This window comes from Pseudophryne corroboree, chromosome 9, assembly GCF_028390025.1.
Source record: "Pseudophryne corroboree isolate aPseCor3 chromosome 9, aPseCor3.hap2, whole genome shotgun sequence".
In the NCBI taxonomy this organism is placed as follows: Eukaryota; Metazoa; Chordata; class Amphibia; order Anura; family Myobatrachidae; genus Pseudophryne; species Pseudophryne corroboree.
Genome location: NC_086452.1, coordinates 196,851,475 through 196,874,276, shown reverse-complemented (window position 1 = coordinate 196,874,276; position 22,802 = coordinate 196,851,475). Strand labels below are relative to the sequence as shown.

The window sequence follows — 22,802 nt, the reverse complement described above, 5'->3', positions numbered from 1 at the left end:
TTTTCACACTATGGGAGGATGCAGCAAACCTAAAAATGCGGCAAAACCTAATAAAATGCAGTTTTCTCAGGTTTGCCCGCTTACCTCATATGCTCCAAGCCACGGAATGTGATAGATTCTGGGGCTTGGATGCAGTGGGCAATGCCAAATAGAAACCTATGGGCTTCTATCGCACTGCCCCTCTGAGAGGGATCCAATCATATCTCTCCTAGCACCCCCCACGGCGTGTGCATCACTTGACGCATGCGCAGATAGGACTCTGGGTCCTAAACTCGGAAATCCTGTCATCGCAAAGGACATCTCTAACAGCAAAAGCTGTTCTTTGTAATGTTATTAATGCAAACAGTGTTAGTAAACGTCGATATGCATGTGGTGAGTGCAGGATGTGTCGCTTTGAAATTGTGATAATTTGTGCATCCCGCCCTATAAATTAAAAAATTTTCAAAAATGTAAAACCACTTTTTATTCTACAATATTTCAGCTGCTACAGTTTCTTGATAAATTATTCTTACCGCTAAAATTTGATAAGTCGCCTTCAGAGCGCCAATCAGTAATGTACTTTCTGGGGTTACAAAACTAGAGCAATACGCTTCTACTCAGTGAGGGGAGATGTGACAAACCTTCTAAATGGGACAAGTGGAGGAGGTTCTTATAGCAACCAATCAGATTTTACCTATCATTTTATAGGAAATTCTCAGCGGTTAAAGTGGTCCCGAATGGGGCGTGACTGCGTTCTGTCACCTGCAATGGTAGATGGAACTAGTTCCGACTCCGCCATGGGCTTGCACAGTAAATCCCACAGAGACAGCCCGCCCCGCCACCCGCAACAGCAGTGCTAGTATCACTGTATAACTGGTCTCCATGTGGACAATTTATGATGGTTCTCTGCATCACTACTTTTCTTACCTTGACCATCACACTCCAGATTAGTTATTTATATAGAAACTAGCATAGCACTTTGAAAATAATTTGACATCCTGTCCTTCTGTATACGGTATGTAGTGAAGTTGCTGGAAGTCAGGATCCCGGCGATCACAATATTGACGCCGGGATCCTGACCGCTAACAATGCCGCCAGCCGGAATCCCAGCTAACAGGGGCTATTCCCACTCGTAGGTGTCCATGACACCCATAGTGTGGGAATAGAACCTGTGGAGAGCGCAGCGAGCCATTAAGCCAAAGCGTGGCGAGCGCAGCAAGCCCGCAAGGGGACCCTTTCTGTTGGCCGGCTGCCGGCATACTGACGATTAGGATGCCGTTGTCGGTATACTGACGGCTGTCATTCCGATCGTCGGTAACTCATACTGATCCGCTGCATACAACTTACCGAACTATCCAAGCCATGAAGTGGGCAGGCTGAGGACCTATAGCGCAATCAGAACCTCTCTGTACCGTATTTCAGCACATCATGGTGTATATTGAACACAAGCTACAAAGTGAACACAGTGCATATTGAACAAAGTGATGAAAGACAGCAATTCTTGCTTGAGTATTTTTGTTTACGATACTCTACTGACCAATAATACACCATTTTATATTTTAACTTTTGCAAGGGGAAACAATTTGATTTTACACTAAAATCTAAGTAATTAGCGAAAACAATTATGTTCTATAATTTATATTAAATCCATTGTCTTCCACAGAAAAGCCAATGAGTTTGGGGCCCAAAAGGGAAACATGACAGCTGTGTTCTGCTTAGGGTCTATCTCTGGTATCAGAGCCCTATGGGAGGGCAGAATCCAGAGACAACAGGAAGAGCTGAGGACCCAGAAAATCTGCGGAGGAAAGGCGGCTTTGGGAGAGTGAGTGACCCGACTCCACTGCACCCTTACTATACGCTTAGTGATCAGCAATATACACCATGCTTATAATGACAAACCATGTGGATAGTTAATCACAGGGAAATATATAAACCATATATAGTATACATTGCATGTCATGTCAAACATAGTATTTATTGAGATTCAATGCATTTATTATGTATAATGATAGTCACAAAGAAAAATAGTATTTATTGAGATGAAATGCCTTTATTACATATAATGATAGTCACAAAGAAAAATAGTATTTATTGAGATGAAATGCCTTTATTACATATAATGATAGTCACAAAGAAAAACTAAAAATGTGACAGCTGTACTTAATTGTATTAAATGTATTCATTATCTTCCATTATTTCCCCCAAATTCTATATTTTCCCTTTTCTGTTAATGGTTGCAGATAAGATAGGGATAGCAAGGATATTATAATAGCAAATTGAACCCTTGAGAGAAAAAATAATCTCCAAATACTGTATGTACTTAGCTTTACATATCGTAAGGCAGAGCTGGATTAAGGCTCTGGGAGGCCAGGGGCACTAAGGAGCAGGGGGGCCCCATGGACTAAAATAAAAGTTATATATATATATATATATATATATAAAAATATTCAAGGATGGCTGGCACTCCGTAATATTTGTCCAATATTTGCCCAGGTGCCTTCCTTACCACTCAAAGTGGAAATGTATAGATGGAAGATGCTGGCGGCACTCATGGGACTTAGTAATAGGCGTGCAAGCCTTGCTTATTACTACTATGTAGATCAACGTTTCAGTTTTATTTTGAAAACTTTCGTCAGGATACATAACACATGAAAAACACATACCTTTATAGATGAAGACCATACAGTGTTAACTCGTGGTTCCAGAGCCGCGGTCGACGGCGGCTGACGTCACATGCAATGCGACGGGTGCCCGGTCTGCACCACCTGACCGCCAGCCATTGCCTGGAGACAGGTGTAAACAAATTGTGTAGAGAAAAACAGACCCAAACATACAAAATATAATCTAAAGAAAGTACTTGTTAATCCAATGGTATAAAGTTAAAAAGCAAGAATACCGTAAATTCCACATATACATGTATAAACCAATGTGCAAAAAGTATGCTAGAGAATGAAAAAATGCGTGGAGCACAAAAGAGATCCTAAAGCGTTGTGCCGGCATACGGACTGTACTACAAGCAAATGGACAGTTTACTTATTAATGTCACAAAGGAACAATCAAAAGAACACAGCAATATATGATCAAAGCCAGTACACATGTGCTGTAGATACATCGACGCTGTGAAAGGCGTCTCAGGTATGGGTAGCGCCATTTCATGTCACAGTCTAGTGCAATCTGTCCGTAATACTATGCCATCAGACCGCTGGAATAGAAAGGGTGGCAAATTAATCTGATGGGTATGAGAGACATCACAGATAGCAGTTCCAAGAGTTATATTCATTAAGTCCTGCTGGAGACACAGTGTTGAGTTTGTGTATCCAGCGTGTTTCCAAGCGTAACAGTTGTTTGGCTCTGTCTCCCCCCCTGATGCTAATCGGAACATGGTCAATAATCTTGTATTTGAGTGTGGATAAATTGTGCTGGAAGGTCTTGAAATGTCTAGCAACTGGCTGATCTTGGTTGCCTCCTTCAAGGGCTTGTCTGATGACCATTCTGTGTGTGGCCATCCTCTCCTTAAACATGCAGGTGGTCTTACCTATATAGAGCAGACCGCAAGGGCATCTAATATAGTAGATGACAAATCTAGTACTACAAGTCAAAACATGTTTGATGGGAATACGTCTGCCAGTGTGTGGATGACAGAAGTCCTTTCCAGTTTCCATATAGCTGCAAGTTATGCAGCCAGTGCATTTGTAACAGCCCGGCTTGCGGGTAAGAAAGTGTGAGGGTCCAGCATTGGATGTACCAGTTATATCATTTCTAACCAATAAATCTTTAAGATTTTTGTTTCTGGTGAAGCTGGGGAGAATTTTGGTTTTTTTAGCAAATTTCAGGTCAGGATCTAGGGCTACAACCGGCCAGAGCTCTTTGGCTGTTTTGTTAATGGTGCGGCTGAATGGATGATATTCCTGCACAAATACTTGTTTATTGAGAAGAGCGGACCTGGGAACTGCTGGTGCTAGTAGCTGTTCTCTGGGAATGGCTAATGCTTTGGTCTTAGCATTGAGTAGATCTTTATAATTGTAGCCTCGTTGTAAGAATTGTACAATCAAAGAATCAATGTCTGTAATGGTTTTTTCATGTGTATCTGAAATTCTGCAAACTCGGAGAAACTGCGAGTAAGGCAGACCTCTGATACAGGCCGGGGGATGCTGACTTTGTGCGTGTAGGTAAGTGTTTCTGTCTGTTGCCTTTTTGTAAAGGCTGGTATGTATTACACCGTTAGTCAGGGAAATATTGACATCAAGGTAATGTACCTGTGTGGCACTAATGTCCCATGTGAACTTAATGGTGGGGTCAAGGGTATTGATCTTTTGTAAATGTGACTCTAGCTGTTGAGTGGAGCCTGTCCAGATCAACAGCAAATCGTCTATATATCTGGTAATCCAAAGTAAGTCACCAGATATACAGCTATTCGAAAGTAATAATTCCTGTTCTATTTTGAACATGTAAATATTTGCAAACGACGGAGCTACGCAAGAACCCATTGCGCAGCCCCGTAGCTGGCGATACCATTTGCCATTGAAAAGAAAGTAATTCCGAGTCAATGTAAGAGTCAGAAGTTCTAAAAAGAAATCAATATCTGGCCCCTCATAGGAAACATTGTTGGTCAAAAACATTTTAACTGCATGAATGCCAGCATCATGTGGAATGTTGGTGTATAGAGATATGACATCTAAAGTACACAGTTTGCTATTGTCAGGGACTGGTGTAATGGACATCCGTTTGTTGATTAAAGTGGTGGTATCTTTAAGAAACATGTGGTGTTTTTGTATCAATGGCTGTAGATAAAAATCCAGGTATTGTGAGATTGTCACAACTGAGGGCCTGAGCTGACGGGAGGCAGCCTCAGTTGTAGGGGCTGAGATGTACCGGAACCTGGGAGGTTGTATCAGACCCCTGGACATGTAAGTAACATGAATAATAACTGCCCGAAGGCGTGACCACGACAACTTGGATAAAAGTCAATGATGTTTATTATGACAACTCCGCAACACAGCAGCAGTAAAAGAAAACGTAAAAGTCAGCAAAGAATAAATACAGTTCCTGGGTACTACAGGATGGCAGGAGCCACAGGGCACTGGTAGTGTGAGATAGTTCTTATGATCTTCTAGATGGAAAGTCCTTACCAGGCCCGACTGTAGCAATGGAGATAACCCAGGATTGTGCCAGCTGGTGTTCCAGGAAAAGCTGGGTTGCTGAAGATAAAACAGCTGCTGTGGATACTGGCTGGAACCAGACTGTTGTTAGCACGGAGTGGATACTGGCTGGAACCAGTTAAATAATAAATGAACTTGGGAGCGATGAAATATGAACTGAAATGTAGAACTTGAGAGCGGAGAAATAATAATACCGGTGGAGAGTGGTAAAGTGTAGAAAGGACACCGGCCCTTTAAGGGAAGCTGTACTCTGCTGGAAGCTGAGCTGGAAGCAGGTAATGTTGTAGCTGGAAACAGATGAATCCACAATGGATTGGAGAGTCAGGCTACACCGCAGGTGGAATGCTGGTGCGGGTCTCTATGGTGGAAGTCTTGAGACAGAAGCTGGAACCTGGAAGACAATCACAGGAGAGAGACAAACAGGAACTAGGTTTGACAACCAAAGCACTGACGCCTTCCTTGCTCAGGCACAGTGTATTTATACCTGCAGCAAGGAAGGGATTGGCTAGGCAATTATGCAGATTAACAATACTGACAACAGATTGGAGGAAATGATCAGCTGACAGAATCCAAGATGGCTGCGCCCATGCAGACACTTGGAGGGAAGTTTGGTTTGTAATCCATGTGGTAATGAAAACAGTAATGGCGGCGCCGGCCACTGGAGACAGGAGACGCCAGGCTGACAAGTGCACATCCAACCACGCGGACACAGCGGAGGCCGCGGCTGACGTAATCGCCACTCTGACACTCTGCATGCAGAAGCTCAGGGACGGCGGCGGAGGCCGCGGGAGACGCCATGCCAGATGTAATAAGGCGTTACTGTGACAGCGTCTCAGAGAGACAGGAGAGGATGCAGGAATGTGAACATTAGGATAACAGATGGGATCCGGTCCTGGAGCGCTGAGCCAGCCTTAGGAGGCATCTGATGGGTAAGAAATGGCGTCCAGATACCCGGATCGTGACAGCACCCCCCCCTTTAGGAGTGGCCCCAGGACACTTCTTTGGCTTTTGAGGAAACTTGGAATGGAATCTCCGGACCAAGGCAGGAGCATGGACATCAGAAGCATTGGTCCATGAACGTTCCTCAGGGCCGTAACCCTTCCAGTCAATAAGATACTGTAGTTGACCGTAACGGTGACGTGAGTCCAGGATCTTGGCCACTTCATACTCAACGCCTCGTTGAGTTTGGACTTTCGGAGTTGGAGGAAGTGAGGAATGAAACTGATTCAAGATCAGCGGTTTCAACAGGGAAACATGGAATGTCCTGGGTATTTTTAAGAAGGGAGGCAACTGAAGTCTGTAAGCAACAGGATTGATGACTTGTTCAATCTTGAAAGGACCGATATAGCGAGGTGCAAACTTCATACTGGGAACTCTTAACCTCAGATTCTTCGTGGATAACCATACCCGATCACCCACCTTGAGAGCAGGAACTGCTCGACGCTTCTTATCCGCAAACTTCTTGTACCTGAACGATGCCTTGAGCAGAGCTGATCGTACGCTCTTCCAGATATTGGCAAACTGATGCAAGGTGATATCCACTGCGGGAACAGAAGTTGCTGGAAGCGGTTGGAACTCAGGGACTTTAGGGTGGAATCCAAAGTTAGTGAAGAATGGTGTTGAAGCAGATGAAGAATGATACTGGTTGTTATGACAGAACTCGGCCCAGGGAAGTAATTGAACCCAGTCATCTTGAGAGGAGGACACATAGATGCGGAGGAAGGCCTCCAAGTCCTGATTCACCCTCTCGGTTTGACCATTGGTCTGAGGATGGTAAGCCGTGGAAAACTTTAGCTTGACTTGGAGGACTTGACATAAACTTCGCCAGAATTTGGCTGTGAATTGAACTCCTCGATCTGAGATAATTTCTTCAGGAAGACCGTGGAGTCGGAAGATCTCTTGTATGAATACTTGAGCCAACTTGGAAGCTGACGGAAGACCGGTGAGAGGAATGAAGTGTGCCATCTTGGTGAACCGGTCAACTACCACCCAGATGGTATTGAACTTGTTGCACATGGGTAAGTCTGTAATGAAATCCATCGACAAGTGGGTCCATGGTCGACGGGGAACGGATAGTGGAACCAGTTGCCCCGCAGGCGACTGGCGGGATACTTTATGTTGGGCACACTTTGGGCAAGATGCAATAAACTCCAAGACGTCCTTTTTCAGAGTTGGCCACCAATAGGACCTAGAGATAAACTCCAGGGTTTTTTGGATACCTGTATGTCCGGCAAAACGGGAAGAATGGGCCCAATGCATGAGCTTCTTCCTTAGCATCGGCTTCACAAAACTTTTCCCTGATGGGGGCGTAGAGTCCATCCCTACCGTGGAGAATGCCAACGGATTTATAATAGGATGCTTGTCTGAAGACTCTGACTCATTTTCTTGCTCCCATGAGCGGGAAAGGGCATCGGCCTTGCGATTCTGAGAGCCCGGACAGAACTGGAGTTTAAAGTCGAACCTGGAAAAGAAAAGTGCCCATCTGGCCTGACGAGGGTTGAGACATTGTGCGCCCTTCAGGTATAAAAGGTTCTTGTGGTCTGTAAGTATGGTGATTGAATGAGAAGCTCCCTCCAACAGATACCTCCACTCTTCTAGAGCGAGCTTGATGGCTAGCAACTCCTGGTCGCCAATGGCATAGTTGCGCTCAGCTGGGGAGAACTTCCGGGAGAAGAAACTGCAAGGGTGTAAATGGCCATCTTTAGCCCTCTGAGATAACACCGCTCCTACTCCAACGGAGGAGGCATCCACCTCTAAGATGAAAGGAGAGTCGATGTCAGGCTGTTTCAGAACAGGCGCAGAGATGAACCTTTGTTTTAAAAGATGAAATGCTTGCATGGCTTCTTCAGACCACTTGGACGGGTTAGCACCCTTCTTAGTGAAAGCAGTAATAGGCGCCACAATGGTGGAAAAGTCTCGTATAAACTTTCGGTAATAGTTGGCGAACCCTAAGAACCTCTGGACCCCTTTGAGGGTTAAGGGTACCGGCCAATTTTGGATTGCTTGTAGTTTCTCAGGATCCATCTCTAGTCCGGAACCGGACACAATGTACCCTAGAAACGGAATGGACTTGACTTCAAAGACGCATTTTTCTAATTTGCAATAGAAATGATTGACACGGAGACGGGACAGAACCTCTTTAACCCAAAAACGATGTTCCTCTAAATCGTTGGCAAAAATGAGGATATCGTCTAGATAGACCACGACATGACGGTATAGAATGTCTCTGAAGATCTCATTGACAAAATGCTGGAAGACAGCTGGAGCATTGCTCAATCCGAAGGGCATGACGAGGTACTCATAATGTCCGTCACGGGTGTTAAAGGCGGTCTTCCACTCGTCACCCTCACGGATCCGGATGAGATTGTATGCACCTCGCAAGTCCAGCTTTGTAAAGATGGTAGCTCCGCTAACTCTGTCAAAGAGCTCAGTAATCAGGGGTAAAGGATAACGGTTCTTGATGGTAATGTCGTTCAAACCTCTGTAGTCGATGCACGGCCGCAGACCACCATCTTTCTTTTTTACAAAAAAGAAGCCTGCGCCGGCTGGAGAAGAAGAAGGTCGAATGAACCCCTTTGCTAGGTTCTCTTTAATATATTCCTCCATAGAATGCGTCTCAGGCAGAGACAACGGATAAGTTCGGCCTCGAGGTGGAACCTTCCCTGGAACGAGATCAATCGGACAGTCCCATTCTCTATGAGGAGGAAGGATATCAGCAGAAGCTTTACTGAACACATCCGTGAAATCTTGATATGGAGGAGGTGGAACATCAGACGACCTGGGGGAGGAAGAACAGACAGGCAATACTTTAAACAAACATGTCTCAGCACAGGAGGAACCCCATGCCAGGATTTGCGTAGTCGTCCAATCAATTGTAGGATTGTGAAGACGGAGCCATGGAAGGCCCAGGACCACAGGATGTGTGGCTCTTGGAATCACTAAAAAAGAAATAAGTTCAGAATGAAGAACTCCCACTCTCAGACGAACTGGTAGAGTCCTTAAAGAAATAACTGCATCAAAAATTTTGCTGCCATCCACGGCAGTTAAAGAAATGGACGAAGGAAGTCTCTCGGTGGGTAGGGACCACCGTTTAACATAGGCTTCGGTAATAAAGTTCCCAGCTGCTCCGGAATCAAGGAGGGCAATGACGTTCCGATAACGTTGAGCAACTTGAAGCGAGACTGGGAGATTACAATCTTGAGGAGATGGAGAGATCATTACTCCTAGCCGGCCCTCTCCTTGGCGAGCTAGGATTTGGAGTTTCCCGGACGTTTGGGACAGGCATTAATGGTGTGAGACGGAGCTGCACAATAGAGACAGAGAAACTCGGAGAGACGTCTTCGGCGCTCAGCAGGAGTTAAACGGGAACGGCCAAGTTGCATGGGCTCATCTTTAGATGGTGACAGTTGACGAGGAAGAGGAGCAGAAGATTTTGGAGCAGATGATCTTCCACGCTCAGTTGCTCTCTCTCTGAAACGTAAATCGACTTTCGTGCAGAGTGAGATTAGCTCATCTAACTTAGAAGGTAAGTCTCTGGTAGCTAACTCATCTTTAATACGCTCAGATAAGCCATGCCAGAATGCAGCATACAGTGCCTCGTCGTTCCATGCCAGTTCGGATGCCAGGATCTGGAACTGTATCAGATATTGTCCTACAGTACGTGACCCCTGGCGTAAACGGAGAATCTCGGATGAAGCTGAGGTTACCCGGCCTGGCTCGTCGAAGATGCGCCTGAATGTTGACACAAAGGCAGTGTAGGAAGATAGCAGGGTGTCGGACCTCTCCCATAACGGTGATGCCCAATCAAGGGCTGAGCCACTGAGAAGAGAAATAATGTAGGCAATTTTTGTACGGTCACTGGGAAAATTGCCAGGTTGTAGCTCAAACTGAATCTCACACTGGTTGAGAAATCCCCTGCAGAATCTTGGAGATCCGTCAAATTTTGCTGGCGTTGGAAGATGAAGACGTGGAGCAGAAATGGGTAAGGTGGGTGGGGTTATAGCTGGAGTCACTGTGGTTGACGCACCAGACGCGCCTGATCCACGGAGAGTTGTCTGAATCCCATCCAGCCGAGTAGAGAGATCCTGGAGACAGCGGATGATGTGGCCCTGTGCAGCCTCCTGATGTTCTAGTCGGGCTGCCAGTTCTTGCATCGGCCTGGCCGCTTGATCCTGGTCTCCGGCTGGATTCATTAGGTCAGTGCTTACTGTCACAACTGAGGGCCTGAGCTGACGGGAGGCAGCCTCAGTTGTAGGGGCTGAGATGTACCGGAACCTGGGAGGTTGTATCAGACCCCTGGACATGTAAGTAACATGAATAACTGCCCGAAGGCGTGACCACGACAACTTGGATAAAAGTCAATGATGTTTATTATGACAACTCCGCAACACAGCAGCAGTAAAAGAAAACGTAAAAGTCAGCAAAGAATAAATACAGTTCCTGGATACTACAGGATGGCAGGAGCCACAGGGCACTGGTAGTGTGAGATAGTTCTTATGATCTTCTAGATGGAAAGTCCTTACCAGGCCCGACTGTAGCAATGGAGATAACCCAGGATTGTGCCAGCTGGTGTTCCAGGAAAAGCTGGGTTGCTGAAGATAAAACAGCTGCTGTGGATACTGGCTGGAACCAGACCGTTGTTAGCACGGAGTGGATACTGGCTGGAACCAGTTAAATAATAAATGAACTTGGGAGCGATGAAATATGAACTGAAATGTAGAACTTGAGAGCGGAGAAATAATAATACCGGTGGAGAGTGGTAAAGTGTAGAAAGGACACCGGCCCTTTAAGGGAAGCTGTACTCTGCTGGAAGCTGAGCTGGAAGCAGGTAATGTTGTAGCTGGAAACAGATGAATCCACAATGGATTGGAGAGTCAGGCTACACCGCAGGTGGAATGCTGGTGCGGGTCTCTATGGTGGAAGTCTTGAGACAGAAGCTGGAACCTGGAAGACAATCACAGGAGAGAGACAAACAGGAACTAGGTTTGACAACCAAAGCACTGACGCCTTCCTTGCTCAGGCACAGTGTATTTATACCTGCAGCAAGGAAGGGATTGGCTAGGCAATTATGCAGATTAACAATACTGACAACAGATTGGAGGAAATGATCAGCTGACAGAATCCAAGATGGCTGCGCCCATGCAGACACTTGGAGGGAAGTTTGGTTTGTAATCCATGTGGTAATGAAAACAGTAATGGCGGCGCCGGCCACTGGAGACAGGAGACGCCAGGCTGACAAGTGCACATCCAACCACGCGGACACAGCGGAGGCCGCGGCTGACGTAATCGCCACTCTGACACTCTGCATGCAGAAGCTCAGGGACGGCGGCGGAGGCCGCGGGAGACGCCATGCCAGATGTAATAAGGCGTTACTGTGACAGCGTCTCAGAGAGACAGGAGAGGATGCAGGAATGTGAACATTAGGATAACAGATGGGATCCGGTCCTGGAGCGCTGAGCCAGCCTTAGGAGGCATCTGATGGGTAAGAAATGGCGTCCAGATACCCGGATCGTGACAGAGATTTTATAGTATACAGAATCTCTAGCCGCGATGATGGGGCGACCTGGAGGGCGTGTGGGATTTTTATGTAGTTTAGGTATGGTGTAAAGTATGGGTGACACAGGACTATCTTGAGTCAAATTGTGACTTACTTGTTCCGAGATAATGCCCTTGGACACTGCTTGCGTCAAGATGGTTGTGAGCTCATTTTTATAACACTGGGTAGGATCATCGGGCAATTCTTCATATACTTGCACATCCTGTAGTTGAGAATAAATCTCTTGTTTGTAATCCGACAGATTTTGTAGCACAATGCCACCTCCTTTGTCTGCAGTCCGTATGATTAAATCTTTATCAGCTCTCAGATCTTGCAGTGCCTGTCGTTCTGCAGATGATAAATTATTGAAAATGGAGCGTGTCTTTTGTGTCTGAGAGACAACTGCTCTATCTAGAGTTTTAGAGAAGCTCTTGATGGACGCATTGTTGGAGATGGGATCAAATCTGGATTTAGTTTTGATGCATGCTGGAACAGGGGCACTGTTGGATGGCACGGGGGGGGAGATTTTTCAAAATATTCTTTGATCCTTAGGGAACGTGCGAATTTGTAAGAATCAATCTTCCATTGAACATCATTAAAGGATGTAGAAGGAACAAAGGAAAGACCTTTGCTCAAGACAGACATTTCCGCTGTACTCAAAATCCTTTTGGACAGATTGAAAACAGCTGTCACTTGCGACTCTTTGGCGTTTTTGACTTGGTCCCTCTGCCTCTGCCCGCCGCGCCTCATGCGGATCCTCCGGTGTCCTCTCGTTGTGCTCGTGTACGAACCCCTAAAGGGGGTTTGCCTGATGCGGTGGATCTGTTCCCTTCTACTTCACTTTGGGAGCTGTAATCGGCACTTGATGAGTCCGTGTCTCTAGGACGGAACCTTCTTTGTGGTGGCCGAAATCGTGTTCTAGAACTGCCACCTGGATTTTGTGCCCACGTGTACATGTTATTTTCTTGGTAATCACGTTGTACTTTGGTCAGTTTATCTCTCTTGTATTTAACAAGATTCCGTTTATATGAATCAACTTGCTCACTCAGTTTAGTCAGCCAATCAGTCTCAGAGTCCTGTGTAAGGGAATCCTTATGCAAAGATTCAAATGTATTGATTTTGGTTTTAATAGAATTCAATTCCCTAGCGGATTCTTCAATAACCAATAAAATCAGGTCGTAGCTGCACTTGTTAAGCACAGCTACCCATCTCCTACAAAATTCAGGATTATGTTTACCTATTGTAGGGATGTTTTTGACCCGGAATCCTCTGAGTATTTGCTTGGTCCGGTGGTAGTCCGTTAAAGTTATGCCGTGCAAGAGGTAATCTACCTCTTTCTTCTTTAGGCGCAATAATTCATGGTACAGCTGTTCTGTAGAAATATCACCTCCTGTGATTTGGAAATTCTCTTTGAAGTAGATAGAGTTGGCTTCTGCGTCCGAGAAGCTGAGAGTTTCTCCTGGCGGTAATAGTATATTTCTGAAGCCACTTACTTGTGGATTGATACTTTCTTCTGACATAACACCCAAGTGCAGAATACAAAGAAGTTTCAGATTCTTCAGACAAAATTGTCAGAGGAACAGAGTCTTGACTGTGGTAGTACAAAGATGAAGGGTGCCTTGCCGTGTTGCTGAAATCAGAAATGGTCCACACCAATCCGGATACAGGAACAAATGTAAATATTCAAGGATGGCTGGCACTCCGTAATATTTGTCCAATATTTGCCCAGGTGCCTTCCTTACCACTCAAAGTGGAAATGTATAGATGGAAGATGCTGGCGGCACTCATGGGACTTAGTAATAGTAGTAATAAGCAAGGCTTGCACGCCTATGTAGATCAACGTTTCAGTTTTATTTTGAAAACTTTCGTCAGGATACATAACACATGAAAAACACATACCTTTATAGATGAAGACCATACAGTGTTAACTCGTGGTTCCAGAGCCGCGGTCGACGGCGGCTGACGTCACATGCAATGCGACGGGTGCCCGGTCTGCACCACCTGACCGCCAGCCGTTGCCTGGAGACAGGTGTAAACAAATTGTGTAGAGAAAAACAGACCCAAACATACAAAATATAATCTAAAGAAAGTACTTGTTAATCCAATTTGGTCAATGCTAAGACCAAAGCATTAGCCATTCCCAGAGAACAGCTACTAGCACCAGCAGTTCCCAGGTCCGCTCTTCTCAATAAACAAGTATTTGTGCAGGAATATCATCCATTCAGCCGCACCATTAACAAAACAGCCAAAGAGCTCTGGCCGGTTGTAGCCCTAGATCCTGACCTGAAATTTGCTAAAAAAAACAAAATTCTCCCCAGCTTCACCAGAAACAAAAATCTTAAAGATTTATTGGTTAGAAATGATATAACTGGTACATCCAATGCTGGACCCTCACACTTTCTTACCCGCAAGCCGGGCTGTTACAAATGCACTGGCTGCATAACTTGCAGCTATATGGAAACTGGAAAGGACTTCTGTCATCCACACACTGGCAGACGTATTCCCATCAAACATGTTTTGACTTGTAGTACTAGATTTGTCATCTACTATATTAGATGCCCTTGCGGTCTGCTCTATATAGGTAAGACCACCTGCATGTTTAAGGAGAGGATGGCCACACACAGAATGGTCATCAGACAAGCCCTTGAAGGAGGCAACCAAGATCAGCCAGTTGCTAGACATTTCAAGACCTTCCAGCACAATTTATCCACACTCAAATACAAGATTATTGACCATGTTCCGATTAGCATCAGGGGGGGAGACAGAGCCAAACAACTGTTACGCTTGGAAACACGCTGGATACACAAACTCAACACTGTGTCTCCAGCAGGACTTAATGAATATAACTCTTGGAACTGCTATCTGTGATGTCTCTCATACCCATCAGATTAATTTGCCACCCTTTCTATTCCAGCGGTCTGATGGCATAGTATTACGGACAGATTGCACTAGACAGTGACATGAAATGGCGCTACCCATACCTGAGACGCCTTTCACAGCGTCGATGTATCTACAGCACATGTGTACTGGCTTTGATCATATATTGCTGTGTTCTTTTGATTGTTCCTTTGTGACATTAATAAGTAAACTGTCCATTTGCTTGTAGTACAGTCCGTATGCCGGCACAACGCTTTAGGATCTCTTTTGTGCTCCACGCATTTTTTCATTCTCTAGCATACTTTTTGCACATTGGTTTATACATGTATATCTGGAATTTACGGTATTCTTGCTTTTTAACTTTATACCATTGGATTAACAAGTACTTTCTTTAGATTATATTTTGTATGTTTGGGTCTGTTTTTCTCTACACAATTTGTTTACACCTGTCTCCAGGCAACGGCTGGCGGTCAGGTGGTGCAGACCGGGCACCCGTCGCATTGCATGTGACGTCAGCCGCCGTCGACCGCGGCTCTGGAACCACGAGTTAACACTGTATGGTCTTCATCTATAAAGGTATGTGTTTTTCATGTGTTATGTATCCTGACGAAAGTTTTCAAAATAAAACTGAAACGTTGATCTACATAGGTGTGCAAGCCTTGCTTATTACTACTATTACTAAGTCCCATGAGTGCCGCCAGCATCTTCCATCTATATATATATATATATATATATATACACACCAGGCTTGATCAGTCACTCTGCTCTCTGCTTATTATCTTGCTCTGGTGCCCTCTAGTTTGAAGTGTCAATCCATAGATACAGTATATAGCAATGCAGGCGGCACTCAGAGACTTGTAGCATTTATAAATGCTGTGATTTCTGGCGCATGTAACTGCCGCCCAGTTCGTGATGTCAGTCAAGACGGATCGGGCAGTGTGTATGCACAACACACTGAATGGTCCGTCTCTAGATATAGCTGCACATCAATTGATCTGCATATATATCCGCCAGGGTGTACCCACATTTAGGCACTAGGGGTAGGGTTAGTCTGCGGGACGTGAGGGTTAGGGTTAGGCACTGACGGAGGGGTTAGGGTTACTCTGCGGGACGTAAGGGTTAGGGTTAATCTGCGGGACGAAGGAGGGTTAGGGTTAGTCACTGACGGAGGGGTTAGGGTTAGTCTGCGGGACGTGAGGGTTAGGCACTGGTGGGAAGGTTAGGGTTACTCTGCGGGACGTGAGGGTTAGGGTTAGTCTATGGGATGAAGGGGGGTTAGGGTTAGTCACTGACAGAGGGGTTAGGGTAAGTCTGCGGGACGTGAGGGTTAGGGTTATGCTGCGCAAATGGGGAGTTAGGCACTAGGCTGAGGGTTTGGATTAGGCTGTGGGACAGAAGGATTAGCGTTAGGCTTTAAGGGGAGGGTTATGGTTAGGCTGCGGGACAGGAGGGTTAGGCACTGGGGGGGAGTGTTAGGGTTAGTCTGCGTGGAGACGGTTAGGCTCCGGGGGGAGGGTTAGGTACTAGGGGGAGGGTTAGGCACTAGGGGGAGGGTCAGGCTGCGTGGGGAGGATTAGGCACTAGGGGGAGGGTTAGGGTCAGGCTGTGGGACGGGAGGGTTAGGGTCAGGCTGTGGGACAGGAGGGTTAGGCACTAGGGGGAGGGTTAGGCTATGGGAAGGGGGTCAGGGTTAATTTTATGTCTCTATATTAATATGATAACTGGGACTGTATAAGTATTGATGGGTTCTCCAGAGATATGTGTAAAAAGAAGCAAAACTCAACAGACCTGTTCACAGTCAAGTTCAGCTCTGCAGTCTCTCAGACACAGCAGGCAGGCAGGCGGTGGGCTTACTTTTCTGCCTCTTGCTGACAGCATTTGTTCTGGCTCGAAGGGCTGAGCACCACCCGCTGGGAAGATCACCGGGCAGTCCGCCTCCTAATCAGGACCCCGGCGCCACACAGCAAAAATAAGTGTCAGCGGTGCGTTGGCTGCTTTCAGGGACTGAGATCTTCCTCGTTATGAAGCGCTGTATCAGAGGAGCTGTCTCTGCCGACACCCTCCGATAGCTCTGTCATCCACTCTCACAGGAACCGCCGCTGCCCTCCGGCAACACAGCTCCCTCTCAGCCTGGCAGCCTCAGTATCCGGAGGCCCTTCTGACTGTCCGCGAGCCCCCTTCTCCCTGCAGAGGTTACGTGCTACTCAGGAGCTCGTGCACAGGTGACTGTCCTGCTGGATCCCCTGCACCCTCGCACCCTGCAGTAGCAGCCGGAGGGAGCACTGTCCACACACTCTGTGGTGAACAGCACGGACGGGGGGCCCCTGGGTAAGGGGGGCCCGGGGTGATGTACCCCCTGGGCACCCCCCTTAATCCGGCTCTGTCGTAAGGGGGGTACTCACGGAGCAATAATCTAAGCAATATGACTAGATTGCTTAGATTTTAAGCATGATCTCTCTGTGTGTACCCCCCACAGCGATAGCGATGCGCAGCTATCCCTGGTGCAGAGGCGTAACTAGAAATTTTTCTCCCCCAAGCCAAAACATTCTCTGCCCCTCCCCCATAATTGCAACTAGTAAAGTGGTGAATCTGCGCGCCCGCAAAAAGCGGTGTGGCCTTGCTGAAATGGGATGTGGCTTTGCATAAAGGGGCGTGACATTGCAGGAAAAGACTACCTTATACCCCAGTTTTGAGACCTGCACGCCCAGATGTTGGCGACCACAGGAAAAAAAATAATCCTGATTCATGCCCCTTACATTATTTGTCATTTTTCCTCCTTATAGTTATGCCCAGTATGCATTATGCCACATACTGCAATGGCCCTTAGACATTATGCCACACACAATAATGCCCATGACACAATATGCCACACACCATAATGTCCCCGACACATTATGCCACACACCGTAATGCCTGTGACACATTATGACACGCATTGCAATGCCCGTTATACATTATGCTACACACTGCAATGCCCGATACATTATAGCACATACAATGCCTGTGACACATTATGACACACACCGCAATGTCCGTGATACATTATGCCACATACCACAATGCCCGTGATATAGTATACCACACACTGTAATGCCTGTGACACATACCGCAATGCCCGTTATACCCCATGCCACACACCGCAATGCCCGTTATACATTATGCCACACACTGCAATGCCCCTGAGACATTATACCAGATACCACAATGCCCGTGATATAGTATGCCACACACCGTAATGCCTGTGACACATTATGACACATACCGCAATGTCCGTGATACATTATGCCACACACCACAATGCCCATTACACATTAAGTCCTATAGTAAGGCTTCTAATTACTTTTAAATTACCTGCTCATTGCCAGGGGTTTCATGCTCTTGATTCCATGCACGGTGCCAGGGGTTTTCATGCTCAGTGTGTCATGCTCGTTACCAGGGGTTACATGCGGTAGGTGTTATGCTTGTTGCCAGAGGTATCATGTGCTGGGTTTAAAGCTTGTTGCCAGGGGATAATATTCGTTGCCAGGGGTTTCATGCACTGGGTGTCATGCTAGTTGCTAGGGGGTAATACTTGTTGCCAGGAATTTCATGAGCTGGGTGTTGTGCTTGTAACCAGGGTGCAATGCTTGTTGCTAGGGCTGTGTTCCCAGTGCCACATATGCCCCCAGTGCCAGATATTCCCCCACAGTGCCAGGTACACATATGCCCTCAGTGCCAAATATGCCCCCCCAGTGCCAAATATGCTCCCCCGGTGCCAAACATGCCCCCCAGTGCCAAATGTGCTCCCCCGGTGCCAAATATGCTGCCCCCCCGGTGCCAAATATGCTCCTCCCCAGTGCCAAATATGCTCCCCCAGTGCCAGGTAGTTTACCATCCCAGTGGACCTGGGAGGGGGGGACATAATAGTGTGCCGAGCGCAGCAAGGGACCGCGCCCGAAGCATGCGAAGGGACGTGGTACACTTAGATGGTGTCCATGTCAACCTATGTCGACATTGACACAACCCTCCCCCCCCCCCCCCCCCCCGAAAAACTCATGGGGGTATTTTAACATATCGGCATTTAAAATGTCGGTATTCTGACTATGTCGGCATGTTGAACAGGTATGTCTGTATTTTGACTGTGTCGGTATTTTGACTGTAGGTCAAAGACTGTCAGGATTATGACTGTCTGTATTGTGTCCGTCAGTAAATCATACTGAACCCAGTGGGTCCACACCACCAACCGAGTGGGAATATAACCTGTGTTGAGCAAAGCGAGCTGCCTCACTTTTGACAGACAAGATGGTGCTATCGGTATACTGACAGCCGTCATCCCGTATGCCGGTCAAACATATGTATCACTATTGCAATTAAACAGTTATAAAAACATTGAACAATACCATGGAAATAAGATCTCAGTATTAAATAGCAATAGTGAAATCAGCAAAATTTAGTGAGAATAGCGTTTTAGTTGGAGCCTGTCCTAGGGAAGGAATAAACCAGATGTTATCAGCTGTTATCTGGAGGTGAATTTGAGACTTGTTCTGTTCTATGGAGCCCTTTTGTACAACGTATATCGTGCCTCAGAACCTGGCATTTCTCCAATCTCAAAGAATGTAATCGTTGAGAATCTCAGTGATACAGGGTCAAAGCTGTAATATCAGCAGATGTAGGCACCTAATCATGGGCCTAATTCAGACCTGATCGTAGATGTGCTAAATTTAGTACATCTACGATCAGCATCCCTGACATGCGGGGAGACGCCCAGCACAGGGCTAGTCCGCCCCTCATGTCAGGCCCTACCCCGCCGTACAAGTACAAAAGCATTACACAGTGGCAATGCTTTTGTACTTGAAGAGTAGCTCCCTACCAGCGCAGCTCCTGCACGTTGGCAGGGAGCTACTCGTCGCTGTCCGGGTGCAGCGGCTGCGTGTGACGTCACACAGCCGCCGTGGGCCGCCCCCCCAAACACTGCTGGCCCGCACCCTCCCGCCTCTGCCTGTCAATCAGGCAGAGGCGATCGCAGGGCTGACATGGCCGTCGGCTGTCTGGCATGCGCCGGCGCAGTTCAGACCTGATCGGCTGCTGTGCGAAAATGCACAGCAGCGATCAGGTCTGAATTAGACCCCTTGTCCTTTCAGTTGTGACATTATTCAGATCTTAGAGAACATTGGTTGAACTAGTAACAGACCCATGACTATATATGTACTCCATAATATACAGTATGTGTGCACTCCAGTCTCAGAACATGTGTGCTCATATGTGATCTCTCTCTGGTGTCACAGTATCTCTCATCTCTGGGAGAGCCGCATCCAGTTATCCAAGCTGAAAGAGAAGGTTTACAATGAGGATGGAAGATTAATCCTAAGGATTGAAAAGGAGGAGTGGAAGGTAACCTATACTACAGTAGCTAATACAGGTCTATTACAACCTATACTACAGTAGCTAATACAGGTCTATTACAACCTATACTACAGTAGCTAATACTGGTCTATTACAACCTATACTACAGTAGCTAATACAGATCTATTACAACCTATACTACAGTAGCTAATACAGGTCTATTACAACCTATACTACAGTAGCTAATACAGGTCTATTACAACCTATACTACAGTAGCTAATACTGGTCTATTACAACCTATACTACAGTAGCTAATACAGATCTATTACAACCTATACTACAGTAGCTAATACAGGTCTATTACAACCTATACTACAGTAGCTAATACTGGTCTATTACAACCTATACTACAGTAGCTAATACTGGTCTATTACAACCTATACTACAGTAGCTAATACAGGTCTATTACAACCTATACTACAGTAGCTAATACAGGTCTATTACAACCTATACTACAGTAGCTAATACAGGTCTATTACAACCTATACTACAGTAGCTAATACTGGTCTATTACAACCTATACTACAGTAGCTAATACAGGTCTATTACAACCTATACTACAGTAGCTAATACAGGTCTATTACAACCTATACTACAGTAGCTAATACTGGTCTATTACAACCTATACTACAGTAGCTAATACAGGTCTATTACAACCTATACTACAGTAGCTAATACAGGTCTATTACAACCTATACTACAGTAGCTAATACTGGTCTATTACAACCTATACTACAGTAGCTAATACTGGTCTATTACAACCTATACTACAGTAGCTAATACAGGTCTATTACAACCTATACTACAGTAGCTAATACTGGTCTATTACAACCTATACTACAGTAGCTAATACAGGTCTATTACAACCTATACTACAGTAGCTAATACTGGTCTATTACAACCTATACTACAGTAGCTAATACAGATCTATTACAACCTATACTACAGTAGCTAATACTGGTCTATTACAACCTATACTACAGTAGCTAATACAGGTCTATTACAACCTATACTACAGTAGCTAATACAGGTCTATTACAACCTATACTACAGTAGCTAATACAGGTCTATTACAACCTATACTACAGTAGCTAATACAGGTCTATTACAACCTATACTACAGTAGCTAATACAGGTCTATTACAACCTATACTACAGTAGCTAATACAGGTCTATTACTTGCTTCAAGTTAGCCCAACATGCCTTCAGACCCCCACTTCTAAGACTTGGAGCACAGCACTCACAATAATGAATAAAATACAATCTCCACAGAATGACACATAGGGAAGGACTGTTGACCCTTGCACTTTTACCCACTTGTACACAAAAGCTAAAATGTGGGCCTGACACAGAGGCCCTCATTCCGAGTTGTTCGCTCGCTAGCCGCTTTTCGCAGCAGTACACACGCTAAGCCGCCGCCTACTGGGAGTGAATCTTAGCTTAGCAGAATTGCGAACGAAGTATTCGCAATATTGCGAAAAGATTTTTCTGTGCAGTTTCTGAGTAGCTCGAGACTTACTCTTCCAGTGCAATCAGTTCAGTGCTTGTCGTTCCTGGTTTGACGTCACAAACACACCCAGCGTTCGCCCAGACACAGAGCCGGCCCTAACCAATATGATGCCCTAGGCAAGATTTTGGCTGGTGCCCCCTAGCACCACCGCTAGTTCCGCCTCTGACCCTGCACCCCTTTCCCAGCACCATCACCCCCCACCCATAGCAGTCCCTTTTTTTTTTCTTCCTACCCCCTGCAATTTAAATAAGAACAGTGTGCACATTTGTCCTTACACATATGCCGCACATTATTAGTGCCCTTATACACATAATGACATACATAGTGCCCCTTACACATATGTTACACATTATTAATGCCCTTATACACATAATGACACATGTAGTTCCCAGCGTGAGTCAACTGGCAGCTCTGCTAACGTCGGGTGCCTATTTTTTATGAAAATGCATCTTGTTTGCATTGCTATGTGGCTAGGATACACAAGCAGCTTCTGCTGATTAAAATGATATGTGGCATGCCTATATACTGTGTGCGACTGTGGCTGAATCTGTGTACGAAATGCTACACACAGAATATAGGCATGCCGCATATCATTTTAATCAGCAGAAGCTGCTGATGCCCCTAGGCATACCAGATGCCCTAGGCAATTGCCTAGTTTGCCTATACCTAGGGCCGGCTCTGCCCAGACACTCCCCCGTTTCTTCATCCACTCCCGCGTTTTTCCCAGAAACGGCAGTGTTTTTTTACACACTCCCATAAAACTGTCAGTTTCCGCCCAGAAACACCCACTTCCTGTCAATCTCACACCGATCACCAGAACGAAGAAAAACCCTCGTAATGCCGTGAGTAAAATACCAAACTTCTTAGCAAATTTACTTGGCGCAGTCGCAGTGCGAACATTGCGCATGCGCAATTAGCGGAAAATCGCTGCGATGCAAAGAAAATTACCGAGCGAACAACTCGGAATGAGGGCCAGAGATCACCTAGTCACTGAGAGACGGGTTACCTTATTCTGTTCCCATATTCAATCTATGCTTAGCATGACTAAACTACATAGGATGTTTCAGAAGAATACTGTGCTACAGCTAATGGGTCACTAGCATTTCACATTTTCTGTTACATTTTATGTAGCGGAGACCAAAAATAAATTAGCTATTGTTTAATAATTCTTGGGTCTCTCATTTACTCTGATACTACAACCAGAAGTCTGTAAATCTTTAGTAAGTTTCTGTTCTGATATTTTTTATTAATATAATTTAGCAATGGAATGTTAAATCTTGGAGGCCTATTTAGCTCTTGAATTCACTTTAGCAGGTACTGTACATGTATCAAAGGCACAGAAATAAATCTGCACTTCAA

At 45.8% G+C, this 22,802-nt stretch overlaps 1 protein-coding gene across 2 annotated transcripts in view; it reads left to right on the top strand.

The window, feature by feature from the left end:
• LRRC39 (leucine rich repeat containing 39) overlaps nt 1-22,802 on the top strand; it is a 113,614-nt gene that overhangs the window by 40,930 nt on the left and 49,882 nt on the right. For both annotated transcript variants that reach the window (XM_063940071.1, XM_063940070.1), the window contains 2 exons: nt 1,643-1,801; nt 19,815-19,920. In XM_063940071.1, coding sequence (XP_063796141.1) covers nt 1,677-1,801; nt 19,815-19,920 — 231 coding nt within the window. In that variant the 5' untranslated portion in view covers nt 1,643-1,676. The remainder of the gene's footprint in view (nt 1-1,642; nt 1,802-19,814; nt 19,921-22,802) is intronic.